The sequence below is a fragment of the Eubalaena glacialis genome, chromosome 9, assembly GCF_028564815.1.
Source record: "Eubalaena glacialis isolate mEubGla1 chromosome 9, mEubGla1.1.hap2.+ XY, whole genome shotgun sequence".
Lineage (NCBI taxonomy): Eukaryota > Metazoa > Chordata > Mammalia > Artiodactyla > Balaenidae > Eubalaena > Eubalaena glacialis.
In genome coordinates, this window is record NC_083724.1 from 4,002,935 (window position 1) to 4,028,823 (window position 25,889).

Sequence of the window (25,889 nt, forward strand, 5' to 3'; positions counted from 1 at the left end):
AGGCTGTACAGTGAGTGTGCTGTGATCACCCCAGACTGCACGCTCTTCAGAGGCAGAGGCTGGTAATATTGTCAGCGAGAGTTCAGCTTGGCCCAGGCTTTGCTTCTGGTGACAGTTGGCTGGGAGTGGAGTGGACTGTCCGTCAGGGCTCCATAGCCAGGCTCCTGGTGGCACAGACGGTGTCAATCCAGGGCTCCATGCCTGGGGCTTCTGGGACCAGGCAATACGAGAGCTTCAGAATGAAAGAAGAGAGGTTTGTCATGGGAGGGAGACGGTGCTTCCTCGTCATGCGCACAGAAAGCCTGTGTAGTCAGAGCTCAGGGCCTGGAAGGCACTGGAAAGTGCTGGCAGAAGCCTGCATCTAGGTCACCTGGAAGGTTTGTTAAAACATAGGTTCCTGGGCCCTCCCTCCCCTGGTGATTCAGCAGCTCTGGAGGGTGCTTAGAACTTGTAATTCCCCAAATTTCCCAGGCATCCTGCTGCTGCTTGGAAACACACAAGAATTAGTATCATCGGTAGCACTTCCAGTCTTGACCCCAACCCAGTCTGGCCACAGAAAAGGCAGGTGCCTCCCGCATACTGGATTTTACAAAGGCTCGAGCATATACCCAGATCCCCTCCAGCCCTGGCTCCCCTGATTCTAAAATTCCGCTGTAAAGAAATTTGTTCCTTTTGTATAAAGTGCATCTCTTTAAAATGCAAGTCTTTCAAAGACTTGAGCGGTGTTTCTTCTTATTAGTGATCCTTCGATAGAAATCAGTTTGACAACCTGATTTAGAGTGGAATTTGGTGCAGGAAGACAGAGTTTAAGGAGGAAAGGAAAGGATGCAGGACCCTTCTGACGGGTGGAGGTGATAAGTGTGGGGTCGATTTCACCTCTTTAACCGCTTGTCAGAGGACGAGGGTGTATTTCTCTCCTGCCTGAGACCCCAGTGGACATGACCACGGATGGGGAACATCGGGGCCGCACATGGTGTTTGTTCCACCCTGGTTGACCTCACGTTCCCTCTGGGATGACGTGAATGGGCCTCAGGCGGAAGAGAATGAAATGACCCAGTGAGAAGAGGTTTACAGGTGAGGGAGGGGGGAAGGGGCACCGCAGCTGAGCAGTCACCGTGAGAAGAGTCATGGGACAGGGACACATGTGCCGTGTGTCGTGAAGAGAGCATCCCCAGGTTGGCCAGGGGACAGAAGGATAACGAAGATGACAAGGATACGGGCCTGGCCCAGATGTGATGGAGGCTCTGAACACTTTCTGGGGCGGACAGTCTGTCCTGGAGTCAAGGACGGATGTCCAGGGAAAGGTTTGGGGAGCAGGAGATGGACGTGATCAGGGCTGAGCGGTAGAAATGTGGACCTGATATTTCAGTGTGGAGGGAGGCCTGGAAGGCACAGAGGCCTGGTTGAAGGTCCTTCAGCAGTGCAGTGGGGAGGAAAGAACGTGACTGAAGGAGGGAATGCCCGTGCCCTGCACCAACATCCTGCTTGCGGCAGGGGTGATGTCGGTCTTACTGCGCCATCTCCTACCAGTGATCTCCTCTTTACTGTCTTGGACACCCCAGCCTCCTTGCTTTTTCTCAAATCCACCAAGATCTCTTCCTCTTGCTGTAAGACTCTCACCTGAAACATTGCATATCCGACCCATGCCTCTCAGTTCCCTGCTCAAATACCACCTCTTCCAAGAGGCTTTTGTGGAACTAAGAGCTTAAAACAACTTACCCTCCAGACTTCTAGGGTCTAATCATTGGAAGGTGGCATACATTGTATTAACCCTCCTGCCAATAAAACAATAAAGTCTAGAGTATCTGTGAAAATACAACTATTAGAGGGCAATGGAGAGGGACTAAAAGCAGATAGAAACTGGATGTGGGGTAAGATCGACAGTTACTCTGACCTTCTCCTGAGGGCCCTCCCGGTCCATGGGATGCAGGGGTAGCATCATTCAAGCAGATGAGGCTGTCTCATTGGGCTGGGGACTTGGGTAAGAGATCCAGGCTACCGGGTGAGGAGTGGGGTGGAAATCCTAAAAAACAGGAAGCCACGTCAGGAAAGCCCCTAAGTCTGCTACAAACCCTCTCCTGTCCTTGGCTGATGGCTGATCTGAACATGTGTGAGGTGAGATGCCCATGATGCACTGGGGGAACTGGCTGGGAGCCCGACACAGCTGAGGGGAGATTTCAGCACTGCCCAGTGTCAGGGTATAGTTTGAGTTCAAGTCCCATCATTTTGGTTGGATTTGATAAACACCTCAGGCTTTCCCCCAGGGAGCCCAACCCTTAAGTAGAAGGACAGTATCCCAGGGCTGAAGTTTCTCCCCTGGGATTAAGGACAAAATAGAGCCACTATAACAAGCCTAGAGCCAAGACCCCCAGGCTCAAAGTGATCCCACCCACCTGCCTGCCAGCACCAAGTTCATCTCTCTTCTGAGGAAGAGCTCAGAATTCAGAGTCTCTGTAACACAGTATCCACAATGTCTGGCACAGAATCAAGATTCACTAGACACACAAAAGAAGGAAAACATGACCCTAATCAAGAGGGGAAAAGTCAATAGAAACAAAGGAATGGGTGCCTCAGATGTTGGAATTTACAGAAAAGGACTTCAAAAATAAGTAGGATAAATATATTCAATAATATAGGAGAAAAGATGGATATAATGAGTAAAGAAATGGGGGTTTCAAGAGAGATAAGAAAGCTAAAAAATGAACCAACTGTAAATATTAGAACTAAAAATTGCAATATATGAAATAAAAAATTCATTGGATAAAGAAGACATACAGATGGCCAATAGGCACATGAAAAGATGCTCATTATCACTAATTATCAGAGAAATGTAAATCAAAACTACAATGAGGTATCACCTCACACCGGTCAGAATGGCCATCATTAAAAAGTCTACAAATAATAAATGCTGGAGAGGGTGTGGAGAGAAGGGAACCCTCCTACACTGTTGGTGGGGATGTAACTTGGTGCAGCCACTATGGAAAACACTATGGAGTTTCCTCAAAAAACTAAAAATAGAGTTACCATATGATCCAGCAATCCCACTCTTGGGCATATATCTACAGAAAACTCTAATTAGAAAAGATACATGCACCCCAATGTTCATAGCAGCACTATTTACAATAGCCAAGACACGGAAGCAACCTAACTGTCCATTGACAGATGAATGGATAAAGAAGATGTGGTACATATATGCAACGGAATACTACTCAGCCATAAAAAAGAATGAAATAATGCCATTTGCAGCAACGTGGACGGACCTAGAGATTATCATACTAAGTGAAGTAAGTCAAACAGAGAAAAACAAATACCATGATATCACTTATATGTGGAAGCTAAAAAAATGATACAAATTAACTTATTTACAAAAGAGAAACAGACTCACAGACACAGAAAACAAACTTATGGTTACCAAAGGGGAAGCGGGGGGAGGGATAAATTAGGAGTTTGGGATTAGCAGATACAAACTATTATATATAAAATAGATGAACAGCAAGGTCCTACTGTATAGCACAGGGAACTATATTCAATATCTTATAATAACCTATAATGGAAAAGAATAAGAAAAAGAATATTTACGCATAACTGAATCACTTTGCTGTACACCAGAAACTAACACAACATTGTAAATCAACTATACTTCAAAAAACTATTTTTAAAAAAATAAAAAGATTATTTGTTGCAAGCAGATCCACGTAACCAGGAACGAGGAAGGAAGTTCTTCAGGCTGATGGGAAATGATCCCAGTTGAAAAAGCAAATTCTTAGGAAGAGGCAAAGGGTGACAGAAAGTCAATACGAGGATAGGTGTAAAGTACTCTTTTTTTCAGTTAAAAATGTTGTTAAAAAGACTATTGAATTTTTAAGACCAAAATAATGAAAACGCATTGTGTGGTTAAACTATAGGTAGAAGCAAATTCTACAACAACAGTAGTAAGAAGGATTTGTGGAAGGGTTGGTACGTGATGGGTGAAGTCCCTTGAGGGGGACAGTATTCATTTATAATGTATTCCCTGGGCAACCGCTCAGTGTAACACAGAGGAAGAACCCCAAAGTCAAGGCAGATATAGAATGAAATACTAAAAATGCTTGACCAACACAAAGGAAGCAAAGCACAAGGGAAAAAAGACGGGATGTAAATGGAAGAGGACATGGGTAGACCCAACACAGGGACATCAGCAATCACACTGTCAATCACATGAGCGCAGATAAGAACAGCAGCAATCCGCGATGCACTGCTTGCGGGAAACGCACTGCAAAGGGACAGCAGGGCGGAAGCTGATGAATGAAAAACACACGCTAAGCAAACAGTGACCTTGAAAAATGCACCCTCCGGAGTCTTAGTCCATTGTCCCGTGTTCTCGGCAGCAAATGCCGGAAGAGACTCCCTGGTCACACAACCAGACTGCTTCCCCAGGACCCTGGTGGCCAGATGGGGCCGTGGTCCAGAGCCAGCGGAAGGAAGGAAGGTGGAAGGGAGGTGCCTCCCCCCAGGCCCAATGTTGCCCCCGTGGGGCCCTCCGTGTTCTTTCCCACCCTGCTGGCTGGGATGAAGATGACCCTCAGGACAGCAGCCGTCTTTGGAAGGTGGCAGACATGTGCCGGAGGAAGGTGGGTCTTGAAGTCACCGCTAGGAGGCGGGGTGCCGGCCAGGAGCCCCCAACTCGTTGAGCTGTTAGGACCACTGTATGTGAGGTCACAGAGATTTCAGGTTTTATCTGCTTCAGTCTGATTAACCACTAACGAGACGCTCTGCATGTATTTCCTTGTAGTGCACGTTGCTTTCAAATTACATCATAGTTCATATTGTATTTGTATTATGTAATTTTTTGTCTCTTTGATTCTTTTCTGTCTCCCCTCAATAGCACACAGTCCCCTCCAAGCGTGCAGGGACCGTCTGCTCTGTTTCCCCCTGTGTCACGGGGCCCAGAGTAGCACCGGGCACCTAGCAGGTTTTCAGTAAACATCCCTTTCTCTCTTGCTGGTGAGGCCAATTGAACGGGAAGCCAAATCCCTGTGCACTGGCCCAGGGGATGCTCATGGAGCACCAGCGGCATCCGAGTTCTGAAATTTTGGAGCAGGAATAGCCCAAGTGCAAGGCAGCCAATGACAGGACTTTCATTTCGGATCATCCTGGATTAATCCTTCGCTTGCTGTGTGAGCAGCCTTTCAGCTCCAGCAGGGAGCCTCGCAGGGATGCTGGGACTGTCTAATTCCTGTGCGGGGGCCATTAAAGATGAGGGTTGAGCAGGAAAAGGTGCCCTGGACCAGTAACCTGAGCACAGGTTCCTAAGCCCCTCACCGTGGGGGGCGGAGATGTGCACCGGGAGCCAGAAGGCAGGTGTTGGGGAGTCAGGATGGGGGAGGAGGAGGAGGATGGGAGGGGGTGGGGGGCAGGACATGAGCATCCCATGGACCTCTGGGGAACAGAGTTCTAATCCTGGCTCACCACTAGCAGGCTGTGTGGTCCCCAGACAGCATCCTTCCTTCTCTGCGTCTCAGTATTCCATCTCTAACCAGAGATGCCCTCGAAGGCACCGCAGCTGAGCAGTGCCTGGGCTTTGCCGTGTGGGTCTTTCTCTCCTCTATGGTGCTTCATCGCTAACTTTTGTTTCCTTTCTGGGACAGAGAAGATTTCTCAGTGTGCTTCTATCTTTTTAAATTAATTCAAATGCAATTTGTTCAATTTATTAAAATTATAAATTCCAAAGTCCAGTGATTCCTTAAGCTTTTAAATTGGACTTATAAACCTTATTCTATATATAACAGGCCCATTTGAATTACTTCCTTTAAGGGGCCTATGAGTAATTCTTACTCTACTCACTAAGTTAACAGCTGTCAACGTTTTAATTGCATTTTCGAAATGAATATATTCACATTTGTGCTTTCACGTTTCAGTTGTCTGCCTTTCACAAAACCTTCCGAGTAGAAGCTAATTTTTAGAAATCTGCTAATGTAAACATACGAATGTGATGAATTTAGGGGTCTCAACTATCAACTATAAACACAGCAAGATTTCCACATAAAATCACTAACTCGTTCCATTATTCAAGGTCGCATTTTCAACTGGATTATCAGGCTGCTACTGTAACAGGCCAAATTCTCTTAAATAAAGCCAATACTCCAAATGCCAAATGGACATCAGTTTCTTGACGCTACAGTATGAACACTGTGAACGTCAGCCTCCTGCCCTGTCTACACTCGGTGAGCACAGCCCCGGCTAGGAGGGCAGCCCTCACCCACATGGCACAGGTGCTAAGGGGCTTTGTTCCAGCCCCAGCTTGGGGGGATCTCTCTCTCGCATTCTGTCTACACATCCCCAGGGAGCCCACCTCTGCCAGCCGAGTCTGCCCCACGATGGATGGGGTCTGGCATCTCCTGCTCTTGCGAAGTTTACATCCCAGCAGCAGAACACACCCCCGTCAACCCGCCACACGACACGACACTTTGGTGTATTGATTATTTTGAGCTGTGGGTGCTTGAAAACCAGCAAATACAGGGCGAGCTGTCTGTGCACTCCCTCTTTCTGCCTAAAGACAGAGCCTCCACAAGAAACTCAGCTGTCAGCCCCTCCCGGGGGGTTTCATCAACCGAGAAGATTGACCCTTGATTCCTTACAGGAGAGGAGACCAGAGGTGGACACCACACTCAAACTGTCACAAACTAGCCTACCTCCGCCTGCCCTGCAAGGCCCAGGCCCCTTCCCTAAAACCATTTCCTCTTGTCTAAGACGCCTGCCCCCCTCCCCTTCCCCTACTGAGACGGTACTGTGTCCTGAATTCTAAGCCACCTTGGGGAATTACTCATTCCCCGGGGTGTCTCCCATATGGACAGAGTACCTGTGCTAAGAACCTTCTCTGTGCTTTTCTCTTGTTACTCCGTCTTGCATTACAGGGGTCTCGGCTGAGAACACAGAGGGTGGGGAGAACGTTATTTTTCCTCCCCTGCAGAGTGGAGGTCTTTGAGCAGCGGTCATAGACTCAGGCCACACCCCCCATGGACATTGACATTGTCTCCAATGGACCCTTGATACTCACATGAGTTTGTCTGAATTGGGGTCGTGATCCCAGCACCCCACCTGGACAGGGGCTGTTGGGATGGGGTTGGGGGCACAGACTTGCCACCTCCGTCTCTGACGGGAGTCCCGGTGACAGCTAGCCCCAGCGTGTGGCGCTTCCCTGGGAGGTGTGGGAAAAGCATCCAGCCTGCTCCCTCCTGGGGCGGATGCCGAATGCCCCCCCCAGCAATTTCATGCCCTCCCCCACCCCAGCCCACGCCTGGCCCCGCTTCCACTCCCCCCAGGCTGGAACTGCTGCAGTCGGGTGCAAGTCCTGCCTCTGTCAAGGTCCCAGGGCCACGCTTTGCGATGCTCCTGGCCTGGCCACCCTGCTTCTCTCCCGCTGCATGTCCACTGCAGTCGGAAGCCCACGGCACACCAGCCCGGGGAATTCTCCACCACACACATCCTGCTCTCCTCGCCCCTCCCCTCTAACCACCCTAGACCCCAGGAGAACTTTCTAAATTTCTGTAGACTTGAAGCCCATAAAATGCAAATGAATTCCTCAAATCCTGCCCCCGAGAAGGCCTCAGGTGTGGCCGGGGCAGAGCTGGGTGATGGGGGTGGCTGGCCCTTCCCTATGCAGGGCCTAGGGGGCCTGGTGGCTGGAGGGAAGTGTCCCTGCCGAGGGGAAGTGGGGCTGGTCCACAGGGAGCACGGAAGTCAGATGCTCAGTAAGGAAGATCTGGGCCCTGGAAGAGAACCAGCTGAGGCTGCTTCCACCTCCAGCTGGCGCCACAAGACGGGGGAGGAACTGGCTGTCCCCACCGGGAGGAGAAACAGGGCCAGAGGTGACAGTGCGTGGCCACAGCCCTATAAGAGCACGGGGCTCCTCGGGCGGCAAGGAGCAGAGCGATGGAGCAGCGTGGAGTGGCCATGGCCATCGGTCCTGCAGTGCTGGCCATCGCCTTCCTGGGCGCTGTAGCCTCCGCCCCCGACACCTGTCCAGGTGAGTCAGACACCAGGTGAGTAGGACCTGACAGCGGTCGGGTGTGAAAGCCGCAGGCCCTGTGCGCTAACAGCCAACTGTGCTGGGCCCCGAGCTAAGCCCTTCTGGACAATTTACTTATTCCTCATGACAGTGAGTTGCAATCATCACTTCTCAAAAGCGGACACTGAATATTTTTGAACGCCTCACTGCCGGGCTGACCCTTCAGCACTGAGGCTGGGGGGAGGGTGGCTCAGGCAGGGGCGACTACAAGGCCAGGGCTCTTCCCTGCATCACCTCCACACCTGACCAGTGCCCACCAGAGGCGGGAAACTCACTGCAAGGCTGACCCTTCATCTGAGACGGGTGACTCTGGTCACAGCCAAGAGCCCAGGCCGACGTGGCCGCATGGCAGATCCCCGTGGCTCGGGTGGCCTGTCACCGGCTCTGCAGGGCTCTCAGGCCCAGGACGAGCTCCCTGACTGGCGCTCTGTGTCTCTCTGCAGAGGTGAAGCTGGTGGGTCTGGAGGGCTCCGACAAGCTCTCCATCCTCCGAGGCTGCCCGGGGCTGCCCGGACCCGCAGGGCCCAAGGGAGAGGCAGGCGCCAGTGGACAGAAGGGTACGTGCTCTGGCTCGGGGGTGGGGGTCACTGAGCACCGGCTCTTCTCAAACTAGACCCCAGGTGGGCAGTGCCCCCTGCGGGTCTCAGGTCGGGGACTTGGGTCACGACCCTGCTCAGAGCTGGCATCAGGAGCGACCCCCGAGGCCCACCGGGATCTGTCATTCCCTGAGGAGGGGGCTGGTCTCAGCTAGTCTGTGAGCTCACATTTGGGTATATTTTCTTGGAACACCCGCTTCCTGGTCCTCGATCCAGCCCTGGCTTTACGTGGCCGTGGGCAAGAGTTCCAAGCCTTACGTACCTCGGTATTCTCACCTGAAAACTGAGGCCCCAGCTTTTTCTGTCTGTACCGCAGATGAGAAAACTGGGGCTCAGAGCAGTCAGCCATCACCAGGGAGGGTGGAGCTGGACCCCAACTCAGAATGAAGGCCCCCGAGCGCTCCACACCTCTCCCGTCGACGTGGTGGCCCCCTTGTGGGGTTTGGGGCCCCGAGCCTGGTATGAAGGGCAGGTGTGCACCCAGCTCAAGGGGTGAGTGCCCCGGGCCTGGGTGTGAGTGGACTCCAAGGGCTCCGGAGACAGGGCGAGCTCGGAGGTCCCCAGCCTCTCACGTCCTAGGAGGTATCCAGCTCAGGGGCCGTGGGCACCCAGGTCAGGGCCTGGGGATGGAGGGCGGCGTGTGCTCACCACGAGGGGCTCCAGGCTGGGGATCCTGCGGGGGGGACACTGGGAGGAGGAGCAAGTCTGGGGCGCTGCCCACCAGTGGGTGTGGTTAGTCGGCCCCAAGCTGAGCCGGCGCCCCCTCTGCCCCACACCCCCACACCCACACTCCCCGGGGAGGGCAGCCTGCCGGCAGATGGTCCTGCTGCCTCGACTGAGCCGGGGGCCGCCTCTCCTGACCCTCCCCTCAGTGCTCAGGAGGAGGGGCAGGGGCCCTGGGTGGTCCTAGTCCTCTGCTAACATCAATAATGCAGACCTGGGAGGCCTCGTGGCTCCTGACCCTCCTCTCTGGAGGTGGAGAGAGAACCACCACAGAGGGATGCATAATTGCGCCTGACCGCCCCTGCGTCCAGGGCTGAGCACAGGGCAGGGCCTCTCCTCCCTCCCAGAACCAATGGGCCGGAGGCTCCTGTGTGACAGGGTCACGGAGGACGTGCTGTTGGTCCCAAGCCCCCAAGTAGACGGTGGGGCTCTGTGACGGTGGCCTGGCCCTGGGCTGCTACACTGAGGTGGTCGGGAGCCAGAACGCTGGTGGTTCCCTGGGGCCCGAGCTTGGCGTGCCGGCCGGTCGGCATCGTGCCGGGTGGCTGTGAGTGCTTTGTCCCCACTGTCTGCTGTCACCCTCGGGCTGAGTCCCAGGGCAGTGATCCTGAGGATACCGCAGCTGGGATGGGAGGGTCAGGACTGTTTTCCTTAGGGCAGAGACGCTCAAGTGGAATTCTTCAGGTTGCCTTTTCCTCAAAGATGTGTCTTTGGAATTTACAGGGGAACGAGGTTCTCCCGGAGTCCCCGGGAAGGCAGGGCCGGCCGGGCCCAAAGGTACCAAAGGTGATGAAGAGCTAGGACCCCTGAGCAGGACCCCGGGGCCAGTCTACAGAGACAGGAGAGATGGAGACAGACAGAGAGAGAGGGGGAGGAGGCGGCGAGAGAGATGGGAGAGAGACCGAGAGAGGGAGGGAGGCCAAGTGATAGAGAGGGACTTGTCCTGCTTCCTGTTTCCAAAGAGCTTCGAGACAGCGTGTGAACTGGGTCCCGGGTCCGGGGCCCCAGGTCCAGAACAGCCTCTCATTACCCAGGGAAGAATCCAGGCCTCTGGGTCCCCCACCAACTCCCCCAGCTGAGACCCAGGCATTGGAAAGCTGTGTGGGCCGCGGAGCATGTGTGTGTGGTGCCCAGAGCCCCAGCCTCGTCCCCCACGCCCCAGCTCCCGAAGAACTGAGCCCTTGGGTGGTTTCCGGAGCAGAGGGTCGATGTCCACTGACCAGACGTCCTGTGCATCTCCTGTCTCTCCCCAGGAGACCGAGGGGAAAAGGGCGCGGGCGGAGAGAAAGGTGAGCCCCTCCGCCTCCCTGGGGTCATTGGGCAGGCTTCGCAATGGGCTGGGGGGTCCCAGAGGCCTCGGTCACTCCCAGCCCCATCTGGGAGAGGATCTCAGACCACACCCCGGGCCCTGTCTGTGTAGCCGGTGGGTGCAGGAGGAGGGGCCTCTGAGCCCGGCTTGCTTTGTCAGCGGCCGGTGAGCACTCAAAGCCCAGCGGCTCCACAGTTGGACCCAGGTGACTGGCAATACTGCCTTACTACATGATTTTGGACATTTTGCTTATATATTTCGATTTACGCTCATTTATTTAAAAATTTGTAAAAATAAGAAAAGGCAAAACTCCAAGACACAGTCACATGCTCTGGCTACAAATACAAAGTGCAAGGTTGGGTCCCAGACTCACATCCCAAATGCTCCCCAATACTGTCCACAAGCAGAGGCTCTGATGGAGACACGGGCTGTGGAAAGCGATACGTCTGGGGGCGCTGATCCTCCAGCGCCGTGAGCCGTGAAGCCCAGGCGAGGTGGCTGGCACGGCGGTCCAGCCAGTGTCCCACGCGACAGTGCTGGCCGCCAGCCACCGGGCAGGCCGGATGCAGTGGGGGCCAAGCAAGCCCAGTGATGCTGAGTCTAGGAACTGGTCCTCAGGGCTGGAGGCTGATAGTCCTGCAAAGAGCTGGATAATGGTTTCCATTCTCCCCGCTGTGTTCACGGAGCAACAGGGCTGAGGGGCACGGGGCGCTGTTTCCAGACGTGTGACGTGCATGTCCTCTCTCACCACAACAGGAGAGCCGGGGCAGCTTCATTCCTGTGCCACAGGTGACACGCACACGCTGACCCCCGGACCTCCGCCTGGACCTGATCCTGCTGGGGGCGGGGGAGTGGGGGGTCAACAAGAAGGCCAGCTGCACAGACTCAGGTTCCACCTTCCAAGGACAAAATCCTCTCTGCGCATATCTGACTCCCCAATTACCCGAGTGATAGGCAGCCGTTGCCTGGATAACTCGAGTGTATTCCTGGAGGAGGCCAGGTGCCCAGGAGACTAGGCGGCGGCAGCCCTGGGAGGTGGGGATGGCCAGGTAGACGGGGCCTGGCCCTCACAGCTGGGTGGCCTTGGGGGCTGCGTCTCTGTCCCAGGACTCAGAGCCCCCCTCCCCCAGGCAGGTGTCCCTGCCTCTCCCTCCTCCCCCCTCCTCCTCCCCCCTGCCCTGCCCAGAGCTCCTGTCCTGGCGTCCATTCCCCGGCTTCCCCTCCCAGGACCTCGGACCTGTAAGGAGCTGCTCACCAGGGGGCACTTTCTGAGCGGCTGGCACACCATCTACCTGCCCGACTGCCGGCCCCTGACCGTGCTGTGTGACATGGATGTGGATGGCGGGGGGTGGACCGTGAGTGGGGGGGACCCAGTGATGGCCGTGGGGTTCCTGGGCAGGGGTGGGCGTGCCTGGGAGGCTCACCTGGTGGCAGATCACTCTTTAGTGGCCTTTGTGAGACCGTCCACTCCCTCCAGGCTCAGGCTGACCCCGTCCTTTCACTGAGGTCGGGAGAATCAGAAATGTCGGGGGAGGGGGGTGTGGACCCATGTGGGAAGGAGTCCCGTGGCTCAGGGCGGTGGGCTCAGGCCCGGAGGTGCCCACTCCTCTCCAGCCGTGTGGCTTTGGGCTTGTCGCCTGCCCTCTCTGAGCCTCCATTTCCTCCTTGGTCCCATGTGGGTGTCCCTGACTGCCCCTGGGCTCTTTGATGAGACCCACGTTCTGGTCCTCGGCCTGTGATGCCTGTGAACTACCAATGCTGCTCCCACGTGTGGCCGGGGTGCCCTGTGGGGGGGCGGCAGTGGGGTCCCGTCTCCCCAGCCCTCCCCGTCGTGTGCAGGTTTTCCAGCGAAGGAGTGACGGCTCTGTGGACTTCTACCGGGACTGGGCCGCGTACAAGCAGGGCTTCGGCAGTCAGCTGGGAGAGTTCTGGCTGGGGAATGACAACATCCACGCCCTGACCGCCCAGGGTAGGGCCACGGCCGGGAGCTCTGTGGTGGGGTGCCTGAAATCCACATGCCCCTGACCTTAGCCCTGGGCCACGTGAACCAGAAGACCCCGCCCCTCCTCGCCCCAAGGGTGGTCACGTCTGACAGCAGGAAGGGTTATTACTCTGAGAACCTAGGACATGTATTCTCTTACACTCTCTGAGTGTTCAAATCGGAGGAGGTGGATTATTGGAGTGAAGACGACTTCTGGTCTCGGGACCGATCGTATCTAGAACCCGAGAGTCGGAAGTGAGGAGGAGGCCATCTGGATTGGGGTGGCCCTTCTCCCACTTCCAACTGTTGGTCCGTCCTTGAAACTGGGACCTTAGGCCCTCAGAGCCCCCTCCCTTGCCTCTCCTGCTCAGTGCATGTGGCGGTCCCCACGCAGGCCCCCTCACCCCACTTCTCCGTTCCACAGAATCAGCTTCACAGCTGGTCCTGAGGTCAACGACAAACCTGTAAATCATTTCTTAATTCTTCCACTACCTCATGGCAACCCTGATGGTGTCCACTCATATGCCTGAAATTCTTACAGAAGAAACTACACATACAAAGGTTTCCTGCCGTGGCATTCACAGCTATTTGCAGGAGAATTTAGGGTTTCAAACTAGAGCGAGGCTTCATTCCATCCGAGGAACACTGACCGTGGAATTTCAGGCATGGCTGATGCAACAGCAGGGGAGCTATTTGAAAACAGGGAGCCATCCCTGAGGTCCTCCCACCACACCAGCCCAGCCTCTCACACCTTCCTGGTGAATTGTCCCCGATGCCAAGTTCAGACATCCCCTAAAACCCAAATTCCCATCCCCCCCGTGCCTGGAGGCAAAGGGTCCCTTCTGCTGGGACCTGAGCGCCCACCTCCAACAGGAAGCAGCGAGCTCCGGGTAGACCTCATGGACTTTGAGGGCAACCACCAATTTGCCAAGTACCAGTCATTCAAGATGGCGGGTGAGGCAGAGAAGTACAAGCTGGTCCTGGGAGCCTTTGTCGAGGGCAGTGCAGGTGAGAGTCCGGGTGGGGCACAGCAGTGGCCTGGGCTTCAGCGCGGGGTTTGGGGAAGCAGAGAGGACCTGCTGAGCGTCCTGGCTCTGCCTACTCTGTGTGATGTTCTTGGGGACTTAACCTCACCAGTTTCTTATCCACACAGTAAGGTAATACTACGCACACCTAAGTGTACCCACAAGGCTGATGTGACCCATGACAAAGTCCAACAAGCTATGGCATTATTATTAACTACCATTACTGATGAAAAATGGAGAAGGATGATAATTTAGCCCATTTCCCTGAAGGCTCCATTCCCACTCTTGTTACTGGAATTCTCCCCTGAGGATGAAAGAGTTCTCCCCCTAAGTGAGAGGATGCCTATTGGCTGGCAGGAGCAGACCAGATGAGGGGATACCAAGGCCACTGCATCAGCAGAGGGATGCTCCCTGGGGTCATGTGAGTGGCAACCCTTGGATTTGCACAGTGTGCAACCTGCACAGCCGGACACAGCAGCTTTGACCTGGACCAGTGTCGGGGACCTCCTAGCCCTGTGTGCCAATGAGGCGACCTTTCCTTCTGAGCAGGTGATTCCCTGACGTCCCACAACAACCACTCCTTCTCCACCAAAGACCAAGACAGCGACAAAAGTACTACAAATTGTGCAGTGCAGTACCAGGGGGCCTGGTGGTACAACACTTGTCACGTGTCAAACCTGAACGGTCGCTACCTTGGGGGGCCCCACGAGAGCTTTGCAAACGGCATCAACTGGAGGTCAGGGAAGGGGTACAACTACAGCTACAAGGTGTCGGAGATGAAGGTGCGGGCCACCTAGGGCGGGGCTGGCCGGCCAGAGCCTCTGGGAGCAGCTCCCTCTGCACACGGCCCGGCGGGGCAGCTGGTCCAGAGCCCTCCCCAGGGAGGTGCTGCGGACCTCCGCGTCACTATCCTCATGGGAGCAGAAGAGCCGCATCCTGTGCCCTGGGCAGGAGGCTCTCGCTCTGTGCCTCCACTGACTTCCAACCCTTCTGTCCCACTCACGACGATAAGAGAAAATGCTACTCCAGAGCTTGCCAGACACACATATTCTCAATAAAGACGCTTGCTTACCCGACAGCAGACATGGGACTCCTTCGTCACTTCCATGCTCTGACCTGTGCCCCTGTCTGTCCATCTGTCCCCGTGACCTGGCTCTGCAGGTGCCCTTTGGGCTGAAGGTGTTTCCGATGGTCTGAGGCCAGAGTCACAGAGCACGGCCCGCACGTGGGGCTGCGTGCCAGTCAAGTGTCGCTCTCCCTGCCGGGCCGGGCTGCTGTCTGCCTCCAGGCAGTTTTCAACCTCAGGCTGAGTAGAGGGCCAGAGGCCGAGCCGTGTGACCACACATCTTAAAGTCTTTACCCTTAGCCCTTCAAGAAAGTGTCCTCTGACCCCAGGCTCAGAGGTGAAGTGCGGTCCCAGCCTCCTGGCCCCAGCTGTCCCCGCTAATCCGCACCGCCCAGGCTCCTGGGTCCCCATTACCCATAAAGGGTGATGGTGGCCTGGGAATCCCTCACCACCAATAAAGAAGGAAGTGGAACAGGAGCCGCTGTGGCTGATCGGAGCGCTCCAGGAGAGGAGAGAGTGATTTCAGTGCAAAGCGCCCCACAGCTGAGTCAGCACAGACCTGCAGGCGGGGAGACTCCAACTTCCCAGGCAGCCATCTCTGAGAGATGCCAGTTCCCCCAGCACCTGTACTTGTGTCTGCTGAGGAGGGTCCCACTCTCTCCTCCTGCTGCCTCCACCGCCATACACCAAGAAGCCCCCCATCCTCAGGTGGCCAGCCTGTCCTGGCGCTGGCCGGTCCCTAACCCTTGCCTGACTATTTGGGTTCTCATAAGCCCGCCTGTGTCCTTCTGGCAGCATCATCTACTCGGAGAGAATCTAGAAAGGTGCAAGGTGGTTACTACCATCCTTGCTCCCCAAGGGTCCCTTAGATGAGTCCTAGCTGGTCTAAGAACCATGCAAAGCCACATAGAACGTGGCATGTCTGGGATTTTTCTGGGAGAGGGCCCATGGTTGTCTCGCCTTGCCTGGAGGTGCCGTGTCCTGAGGACCAGGAGCCACTGCTCCTGGAATCCATCCCCACCCTTGCTCCTCATGCTGGCCCAGAGGCTTGAGACGAGCCAGTGCAGGACAGAGAGGGATGGGCCTGGGGAGTGGGCTCAGGAGAGAGAGCGTGGCCCTTCCTTCCCCCGAGCCTGAGGATGGGGCCACACCCTCTCACCCAGGGGCCCCGATTGGTCCCCAGGACAGAAACTGTCAAACTGTAAAATACAATGGTTAATATTAGATCCAGGATTCTGCTGCTATAAAATTATACCCAATCATCTCTTTCTTTTCTTGAAGACCTGGTTCCTTGACGTCTTGGCAGGATGACAGTTCCTGGAGGGGTGCAGTCTCTTTGCCAGGGAACACATAATGCAACTCTTCACACGTCAGCCCTAGGCTTTGCTGCCCATTCTTCGAGAGCAGCAAAGACCTCACCTACACGCCCCAGGAGCCACGGTCAGGATCGTGATCTGGTGTTGGGAGCTCTCCTAGGCACCCTGCACCTTGACTTGCCCCCACTAACTCCGTTTCACGGGGACTAAGCCTTCAACAGTGGAGAAGTGCCCACTGGCTCAGCTGGAAAAGGCAGGACAGGCAATTTGATCTTGTATCTCAGCCTTTCAGTCCTAGAACCAAGATTTTCCCGGAAAGGACCCTCCCTTCCAGAAGTCCTAACTTTGAAGTTATAACTCATGTTGTGAAATTAAATCTTGAGAAATTCCTCTTGAGAAAAAACTTAATTTCTTAACTGCCCTGTCATTGTTGCGGAAGGCAAAAATAAAACTATTAAATACAGAAACAGGCTTTGCTTGGCAAACCAGAAATTTTTAAAAAGTGTTATGTTTAAAATCTGCTTAATTGAGAGATGGGCTAAGAGTTAAAAAAGACAATTTTTAGAAACATTTAATTTGACTGTTGCTGTAATTTATTTACAAATACTCTTTTGCTTTTGGGACTTGATAAGACTTTTTTTTTTACGTACTTATGAAAATGAGGTCAAAGGGATTCGGGAGAGCAAGGGGACTTAGGGAACTGACCTCATGTAATAATTCACTTGCATTTTATGTGCATCCGCCTTGTATGCAGTGCGTGCTTGTACACGTGGGACCATGGGAAGGTGTAACCGGCTGTTGGGCACCTGAGGAACTAGGCTGCGTGGGCCACCGTAGGACCAGCTGGCTCTGGGTGGCCCTGGGGAGAGAAGCTTCTGGTCCTGCTTCCTTTGGCCCCCTGTGAGAGCTGGCTCCTGCAGGCTACCAGAGCTGTCTCAGGGCCTCAGGCTGCCCCCTGGAAGCAGGGGTTTGGGGCAAGATTGGAGCCTGGACCCAGGCCAGGCATGTCCCCTGGGCTGGGCTCTCCCCATCCCTCTACTGGCCCTGCCCTGCCCTCCTGCTCCTCCAAGGGCTTGGTGTCTGTTCTGGCAGAAAGGGAGGCATAGGACTTGGGGGTCCTGAGCAAAGGCCCCAGATTCTTCACTGTGGCCATGACCTCTGTGGTCTGGGAGGGCACAGGCCCAGCCTAGGGGGCACCTTGCTCTGGTGGCAGGGACCCCTGATGATTGGTACAGAAATGCGCTCCACTGAGACACCATTTATCTAGAAGGTCCTGACAGCCCACCCAGAAATCCAGGCTGCAGGGGGGAGGGCGGTCGTCCAGATGCAGGTGAGCGAGGCTGGCCTCCATCTCCAAGAGACCCCCCCCTCCCTTGAAGTTAGAGCGCCCCGGGACAGGGTGCACCCCCTCCCCTGGATTTCCATTCTCCACAGCATCACACACGCCTGTCCCCTCCCCTTTCTACTCTGTCCCTTGACAATTCCTCCCAGACTCCAGTCTGATTTCTGGTTCTGTCTACCTTACACTCTCCCCACGGGAAGAAGGCCACTTCTCCCGTCCAGCGGGGGTGGCCCTATGGATGGAACACTTGGGAGCCTCCATCCCCGCACCCAGTGGCTCTGGGGCTCTTGACTCAATTGTTGCTGTTTCCTGGCCCCCACCCAGTTTCCGCTCCAGTCCAGGCTAGGCTGGGGGGCCGAGCCCGGGGCTCTGCAGGCTCCCTGGCCTTGGCACTGGTGCCCACCCGGCACCTTGGGCTCCCTGCCCTGGCCAGCTGTCAACACGGGTTTACAGGGCCCATGTTGGCCACCCAGTACTGTCTGTGGGCTCTGGAGTTCGGGACTCCCAAGGTGAGGGGTCCCGGAATAGACCTGGCCGATCTCAAGAACTGGTAAGTTTCTGTTTCAGCTGGTGAAGGGCAAGGCCTTTGTGTCCACACAGACCTGGACTCCCTGGGCTCTGCCAGGTCCAGGCTGTGTGACCTTGGGCCAGTCACTTGACCTCTCTGAGTCTTCTTTGTCACGTGGCTCGGGATAACAGGGTGGGTTTGAGGACCCCGTGGAGTGAGGATCATAAGTGAGAAGCGTGGGGTCTGGGACAGACCGAAGGGTCAGTGACCGGGGGCGTGGGCGTCCCCCACGCTTCCCCAGCTGGCCGTGACTCCCTCCCAGCCACGTCTCTGCCTGCTCCAGGGCTGCCCTCCAGGGCCTGCCCACCGCCCCCCCCCAGCCTGTGCCAAGCCTCAGTTTCCGGTGGGTGTTTCACAACCTGGGAGGTGGAGCCCGCTGGCTGGTGGCTGTTGGAACTTCCACCCCCCACCCACAGTTTCCCTCCCTGCCCCTCCGGCAGCTGGGCTGGGCCACGTATGCTCCGTTGAGGGTGTCGGGAGCTGTGTCCCTGGGGCCCCGCTCTGCTGTGCGCACAGACCCAGACGGCAGGGCGGCGCCCCTCGGCGGGCAGGGCTCTGGCAAAGGCTCTGTCCCTCTATCGCCTCTGCTCACACTCGCCCAGGGTGTGCTCTGCGGGGTCAGCACTGAAGCCATGCTGTCTGCCTTCTTTGCCATCAGAATCCTCTAGGGAGAACTGGCTTCCTCCCCCTCCCTCCTGGCGTCAGGAGCATCACCCCCTCCCTCCAGTAGAGCTGAACTTTGGGAGCTGGGACTGGCCCCAAACCCCGAAACCAGCCTGACACTCTTGCCCTGGCCACCGGAATCCACTGGTCTCGGGCCCCTTCGCCTTCCCTTCACCCTGAGGTTACAAGCTTTTCCAACAATCCCACACCTTAAGAGCTATTTACAAGAAAAGGACTTGCAAGGGGCCATCTGGTGAATTTCAGGCTCGGCTGGGTCCTGACGGAGCACCATGCTACTCACCACAGATGCGGTGCTGCTGGGGCTGCGCTCACGAAGCCATAGCGTCCGGAACCAGGGAGGAGAGAGCCGGGCTCCTCTCTGCACAGGTTGGTCCACACCTGTGCCCTGGGGTCTGAGTTTTGCACCTTAAAGCAACCAAGGAGGGGGTATCACCTAGGATGGGATCGAAGAGCTGGGAACAACATTCTTAGAAACGGTTGAAAGCGGGGGAGAAGAGGACGGCCTGCCACCAAGCAAGAGCTGTGCATTGTGGGAGCGTGACCCCATCCCCAGAGGAATATCACTGCCCTGGACCCCTGGGGCTCACAGGCCCCTCTCCCATCCCTTCCTCCCCCTGCACCCAAAGTGCCCTTTGCCCTGTGGCTTCTGTCCTCTCCCCATAGCCTCTGATCAGGAAGAGTGAGGTGACCACCTTGTCCTGGTCACCCTGGGTCTTCCCGGTGACCGAACTTCCCACATCCTGGGAAACCCCTCAGAGCTGGACAAACCAGGAGGGTTGGTCACCCTGAGAGGAGGCTCAGTGGCCATTAAAACTGCAGCCCAGTCACTAGCAACAGAGGAAAAACCCCAAACCTGGACCCCCTTCCCTCAAGGCCAGGGAAGGCCTTCTCTTTTCTCCACTAGAGCAGTTCTAATTGCTTAATGAAGAAAGACAAAATCAAGCCCCCACCTCGCCATCCGTCAGGAGGTGTCTGCCGACCACAAAGCCCTCTTTGGCAGGCAGGTGAGGCCATCTGCCCTCTGAAGGAGCTCCTGGTCTAGAGGGGGCACCCTACAAACGTCATAAATTAAAGACTCAGGCAGTGGGTGACACGCAAGGGACGTCTGTGTTTCTTTCTTCCAGGCCCAGCCTGAAGCTCTGAGTCCTTACAGGAGTCAGGCTTCCATCACCTCCTCACTGCCTGCCCAGCCTGGCTGGACTTCCACATTTATAACAGCTACAGATGGAATGTTGACAGACATCATGCAGCTTCTTGCTGGACCAGCCCTAGAGACCCCCGGGCTGTCTCCCACTCGAGAAGCCCAAGGCCCTCAGCCCACCTGCGTGTGCCCTGCACTGCAGTGTGAGGGCTGCTTGTTACAGCAGCTGTCAACCCAGAAGTCTTGAGCAGAAGTTACATCAGAAGAGCAGTGCGTCTGTGACAAAGTCTCAATTGGTGGCATTAGCCTGGCAGCCAGAGCATGGGGTAGAGGGCGAAAATTTTTTTTTGATGCAAGTGCTGCTTCTGAAAACTTGGAAAGCAGTTCCATGGAGCGTCCTCTGGGGCTCCGAGGAAAGATCCTGCAAATCCAGAACTTCAGTGGCGTGTGTTTCTGTATTGGCTGTCTGAGGAGGCGTTACAAGAAAAGAGCCTAGGGAAGACCTGAGCCATTTGCAAGCAGCAAAAAATAAAGTGTCCAGGAATTTGGGGTCTTACCGAGTTGGAAAATCCCCAAACAGCTCTAGACCCCAAACAATAAGAGATGGACTTTTTGGAAGTCCTTGAGTTCCAACGAGCAGTGAAGTATTTTTTTTTGGAATAGAGCTACTCAGCCTTGGGAGTAAGATCCTATCTGCCCAAGCCTGGAAGCTCTGAGCAAGCCTCCCGGGAGGGGGTGTCTGGATCACTGCAGGGCTGACCCGCCCCCCAACGCCCTCTGCGACCAAGACAAGTTTGCATTGCATTACAGCCCTGAGATATGAAGTTGTGTATTAAATAGTCAGCTGTCACTTACCTTTACAAAGAGGCGGCCTAGGTGAGGGATGGGGTGCAGGGAGGGGAGAGGGGGAATCCACAATCTCATCCTCATCCTGAATCCCACTCTGGGCTTTGAGCCGACTTTGCCTCCCGTCAATTTCCTATCCATTTCTTCCGCCACCCTTGAGCCACTCAACTTGGTTGTCATTGTCACGGTGACTCATCAGCCATATGGGTGGGGGGCGGCCAATTATCTGATTCCTGGAGCTTCGCGGGAGGCTGCAAATTCCACCCGCCCACCCCAATATGTGGCACAAGTCCCAGCCGGGAAGCTGGGAGAACCAGGCACCATCTGGAAACGTCCATCTGTCCCAAGGGAGCGAACACGGCCCCCCCAGAGTCCTGCGCCTGCAAGAGGGGTGTCCTAAATTATAATTGGGGTGGAAATAGAAATCATCAAATCTTGGCACTGGAAGTGAGGCGCAGCTGCTCCGGTCCACGTTTTCATGTGGGGCAAGAACCAGCGCCTCTGCAGCCCCCGATGGATGCCCGTTCCATCTGGTCCTAAAGACCTGCGGGTGTGGGAAGCTCGCTGTCGCCTTGCACAACTCGTGCAGTGAGGCCAGGGGCAGCTGTAGCGACCCCGGGAGCACCTCCTCCTGTGGATTTGGCCCTGCTTCTCCGTAGAGCCCTTCCTTGGAGGGGGCCGGGTGCCCTGGGCAGCAGGATGTCCAAGTTGTTTCCCCACCACCTCAGAAAGGACTTATCAGCTGGTGGCTGAGGCGTGGGAGCCAAGGGCAGAACGCATCTTCAGAAAACAAAACAAAAACCGCGACTATCCGGCAGGTTGGGAGGCTCTTGGTGCAGTGGCCGAGTAACTAAGCAGGACTTTCTGGGTCTGAGAAGCTTGAGTGTTGTGAGCGGCCTGGGTGTCTCCCGGGCACTCAGCTGGTAACCCGTCTGGCTCCACCACTCCTGTGTCCCTGGGATTCTAACCCAAATGTCTTCCTGTTAACTAGCTCAGCTCTGATCCCCTGTAGCACCACTGTCTCCTTTCACACAAGCTCTGCTCTGATGGGCCAGAGGGCCCAGGGCTTTCATTTGCTTGCCCTGAAATCATCCAACAGCACACTTAGCCCTGAAACTAGCATATTAGTGGGTCCTAAGCCCAGCTGTCCCTCAGAGCTATCTGCGGAGGCACTTAAAATACAGATTCAGACATGGAAACAACCTAAATGCCCATCAACAGGTGAATGGATAAAGAAGATGTGGTATATTTATAAAATGGAATATTACTCAGCCATCAAAAAATGAAATAATGCCATTTGCAGCAACATGGATGGACCTAGAGATGATCATACTAAGTGAAGTTAATTCAGACAAAGACAAATATGATATCGCTTATATGCGGAATATAAAATATGACACAAATGAACTGATCTACGAAACAGAAACAGACTCAGGACATAGAGAACAGACTTGTGGTTGCCAAGGGTTGGGGGAGGGATGGAGTGGGAGTTTGGGGTTAGCAGATGCAAACTATTATTTATAGAATGGATAAACAACAAGGTCCCACTGTGCAGCACAAGGAACTATATTCAATATCCTGTGATAAACCATATTGGAAAAGACCATAAAAAGAATGTATATATGTGTGTGTGTGTGTGTGTGTGTGTGTATCTGAATCACTTTGCTGTACAGCAGAAATTAACACAACATTGTAAATCAACTATACTTCAATAAAATAAATTTTAAAAAATACAGATTCAGGAGGCCCATCTCTGACCTGCGAAACCAAAATCTCAGTGGTGATTCCTGGAGCCTGTATTTTTTGAAGTTTCCTGTTGATTCTGAAGATAAGCGATGGTAGGAATTGCGTGGCAGCATGTCAAGTGGACAGAGGTGACAACCAAGCGTGTCCCCAAACCATGTCCAGGCTCCTTGGAGGCACATGTCCCCAGTTTCTCAGCCAATCCTCAGAGCACAGGCAGGAGTGACCCAGGTGAAAAGGGAAGTCAAGTGTCCAAAAAGAATGCGGAATTAAGATCTAGTTATTACAGTGACTTTTTACATGGCTTAAGTAGATCATTTTATGGTGAAGTGGTTTATGATTTTAGTCTTTCACATACAGTGTCATGTCCTAAAGCAAAGTGCACACACTTTGAATCAGTATGCTCACCAGGAACTTACTTCTAGAAAACCCTACAGATGAGAGAAAGCTGTGTACTTAGATGTGTTCATTCAAAATTGTGGCCACGAAACACCAGCTAGAATAGAAGTATTCAACCATAGGATTGATGACCATTTCCTCAAATGAATGTTCAGTGACGATTTAAAAAATGCTAAACAAGCAAACTCTAGGGCCATGAGAAAATAACTCACATCAGAAGATAAAACTGTACATTCAGGCTCTCATTTCCAGGAATGATGGATTAGATAATGAACACCACACTTCCTTTGAAAATAAATAAAAAGCTGGACGAAGTTCAGAGGTACTCTTCCTAGGCATTAGAGATGGCTAATTGCAAGGAATTCCCAGAATAAAGTCTAACGGAAATAGAAATCGGGTGGCTGTATTTGCGGGTATCTTTGCCTGGGGTCATTTGCCAATACCGGGAAACTGGGCAGGTGTTTTGGCAGCTTAGCAGAGGAAAGGGTTTTATTATTGAACTGGAATAGAGGTCAACCAAAAATATCCAGACTGAATGTGGAGGGGAAAAAAGGAATAAAAATACAGAAAATAGCATGAGAGACATGGAACACGGGGGGAAAAAATGCTCATATGTGTAATTGAAGTCTTTGAAAGAGTGGAGAGAATGGACAAATTCAAAGAAAATCCCACCCAGGCACATCGTGGCAAAACCATCGAGGCCAAGAGAAAACCTCGTAAACGGCCAGAGGAAAAAAGTCACGTTCCCTTCAGAGGAGCAACAGACTTTCAGCAGAAAGAATGGAATCTCTGGAAATACATGTTTAAAGTGCTCGAAGAAAATGCCTGCCAACCTAGGGTTTTACACCCAGTGAAAATACTCTTTGAACGTGAGGCAAAATAAAGACGTTTTCAGAAAACAAAAAAGGACAGCATTCATCACCAGCAGACTTAGGTCAAAAAAATATATATATATGAAATGAAAGGGGGTTTGTTGGACAGCAAGAAAGACTGAAAAAGAGTTGGAAGATGGGGTAAGAGCCACATAATGGGTGACTATGGAGAAGAGTATGGAGGTTCCTTAAAAAACTAAAAATAGAATTACTATATGATCCAGCAATCCCACTTCTGGGCATATATCCAGAGAAAGCCATGGTTCAAAAGGATATATGCACCCCAATGTTCATAGCAGCACTATTTACAATAGCCTAGACATGGAAACCACCCAAATGTACATCAACAGATGAATGGATAAAGAAGATGTGGTACATATATCAATGGAATATTACTCAGCCATAAAAAAGAATGAAATAATGCCATTTGCAGCAACATGGGCAGACCTAGAGATTATCATACTAAGTGAAGTAAGTCAGAAAGAGAAAGACAAATATCATACGAAATCGCTTATATGAGGAATCTAAAAAAAAATGATACAAATGAACTTATTTACAAAACAGAAACAGACTCACAGACATAGAAAACAAACTTATGGCTACCAAAGGGGAAAGGGGGTGGGGGAGGGATAAATTAGGAGTTTGGGATTAACAGATACACACTACTATATATAAAATGGACAACCAGCAGGACCCACTGTATAGCATAGGGAACTCTAAATATCTTGTAATAACCTATAAGGGAAAAGAATCTGAAAAAAATATATATATATGAATCACTTTGCTGTACACCTGAGACTAACACAACATTGTAAATCAACTATACTTCAGTTAAAAAATAAATATAAAAAACTTATATGTAATAAAAAAAAAAAAGGCAAGAATGCAGATATGTCAAGAGGAATATGGGCTGTGCAACCCCGTAAGAGCAATGTCTGGCGGGGCGTTAAATAAAGAGATAAAGTGTGTGCCAGACACGGTGACACAGAAGGCAGGAGGGACGATGAGCTGACAGGGGCTGAAAGACCCTCCACGTCAGTGGTAGAGGGACTCGTTTGTCTTGGGCCGTAAGAGGGCAGGAGTGGACAGGGCATCTCGAACACGGACACCACAAGAGTAGGGAAAGAGCGTCCACAGCATAAGCTGGTAGAGGGGAAGTTTGGGTAATAAAAATATTCACTAATAAGAGAAAAGGTGATGAGAACAAGGCTGGGGGAATGACCCCACATGCGCTAAAACCTTGCTGGTGGGGCCCCACCTCCCCTCCTGCTCAGGACAGGGTGCTGGGAACGAGACTTGGGGGATTTCGCTTATTTCATCCTCCCCTAGGTACCAGCATGGAGCTGTTGGAAACATCACTGAGTTTTGATGATTTGAGTTTGAGAGGCATTTGTGTTTAGGAAAGACTCTGCTTTTTAAAATTAAGCCTTGGTTTCTGAAAGCTGCAGATTCAAAAACTTAGCCTAATATTTTACGTTTGGCATACAGATCTTGTTTTTCTATTCATAAGACCTACAAATCTTAACAATCACTCTTAAGGGTCTTTGAATACGACAAAACTAATTCATTAAACTTTCAAAACTTTGAATGGTGATAAGAAGTGTAATATATTCAATTCCTTCTTGGGCATTTCAATTGCCTAGTGGACAAAACCTTCTTAGTACTAATTAATTTTTAGAAATCTAATGATTTCACTTAGAAATGCAACGAGCCCAGAGTTTCTTACATATTCCAATACTGTGTATAAATGCACCAAGCTTTCCTGATAACATTACAAGACTAAGTCAATTAGTTAATGACATATTTAACTTTGGATTTATGAGACTTTCTTTACAATAGGCCAACTTCTTTAAACATTATGAGACTATGAGATACCAAATCTACCCAGATTTCTTTTTAGAATTATGAACGTCATAATTCTATGGCTTTTAGTATATTAATCATTTCTAGACTTACAAGTCTTCCTGGGTTTATAAGATGCTTACCTACTGAGGAAGAAAAGTGCAGTTTCAACTAGCAGACTTTACTTCTGTTGAGAGATTGTGGCCAGGACCTGGTGGGGTCTGGTCAATCCCAGGTGGGCTGCAGGGACCTCTCCTCAGTTACTGAGTCAATGACCGTGGACGTCAGGAAAAGATGTGCATGTCGCCCACATCCCTGGATCATGGGTGTATTTTTATTACCATGTGGCCCACATGCTTGTCATCACCACCCAGAACTCCAAAGGCCAT

The 25,889-nt window shown here is 52.9% G+C and overlaps 1 protein-coding gene across 1 annotated transcript; it reads left to right on the forward strand.

Moving 5' to 3' along the window:
- Positions 1 to 7,859: 7,859 nt before the first annotated feature.
- On the forward strand, positions 7,860 to 14,716 carry LOC133098167 (ficolin-1-like). Its single transcript, XM_061200885.1, has 9 exons — positions 7,860 to 8,005; positions 8,491 to 8,604; positions 10,090 to 10,152; positions 10,620 to 10,655; positions 11,432 to 11,464; positions 11,903 to 12,030; positions 12,515 to 12,644; positions 13,530 to 13,664; positions 14,231 to 14,716. The coding sequence occupies exons 1-9, from the start codon at positions 7,912 to 7,914 to the stop codon at positions 14,476 to 14,478; spliced, it is 981 nt and encodes a 326-aa protein (XP_061056868.1). The 5' UTR covers positions 7,860 to 7,911; the 3' UTR covers positions 14,479 to 14,716.
- Positions 14,717 to 25,889: the final 11,173 nt, after the last annotated feature.

Excerpts from the sequence above, each read along its gene's own strand:
- LOC133098167 (XM_061200885.1), top strand. The coding sequence starts at position 7,912 with ATGGAGCAGCGTGGAGTGGCCATGGCCATCGGTCCTGCAGTGCTGGCC. Across the intron at positions 12,031-12,514 it reads TGGATGGCGGGGGGTGGACC|GTTTTCCAGCGAAGGAGTGA; the intron begins GTGAGTGGGGGG and ends CGTCGTGTGCAG. Across the intron at positions 12,645-13,529 it reads CCACGCCCTGACCGCCCAGG|GAAGCAGCGAGCTCCGGGTA; the intron begins GTAGGGCCACGG and ends CACCTCCAACAG.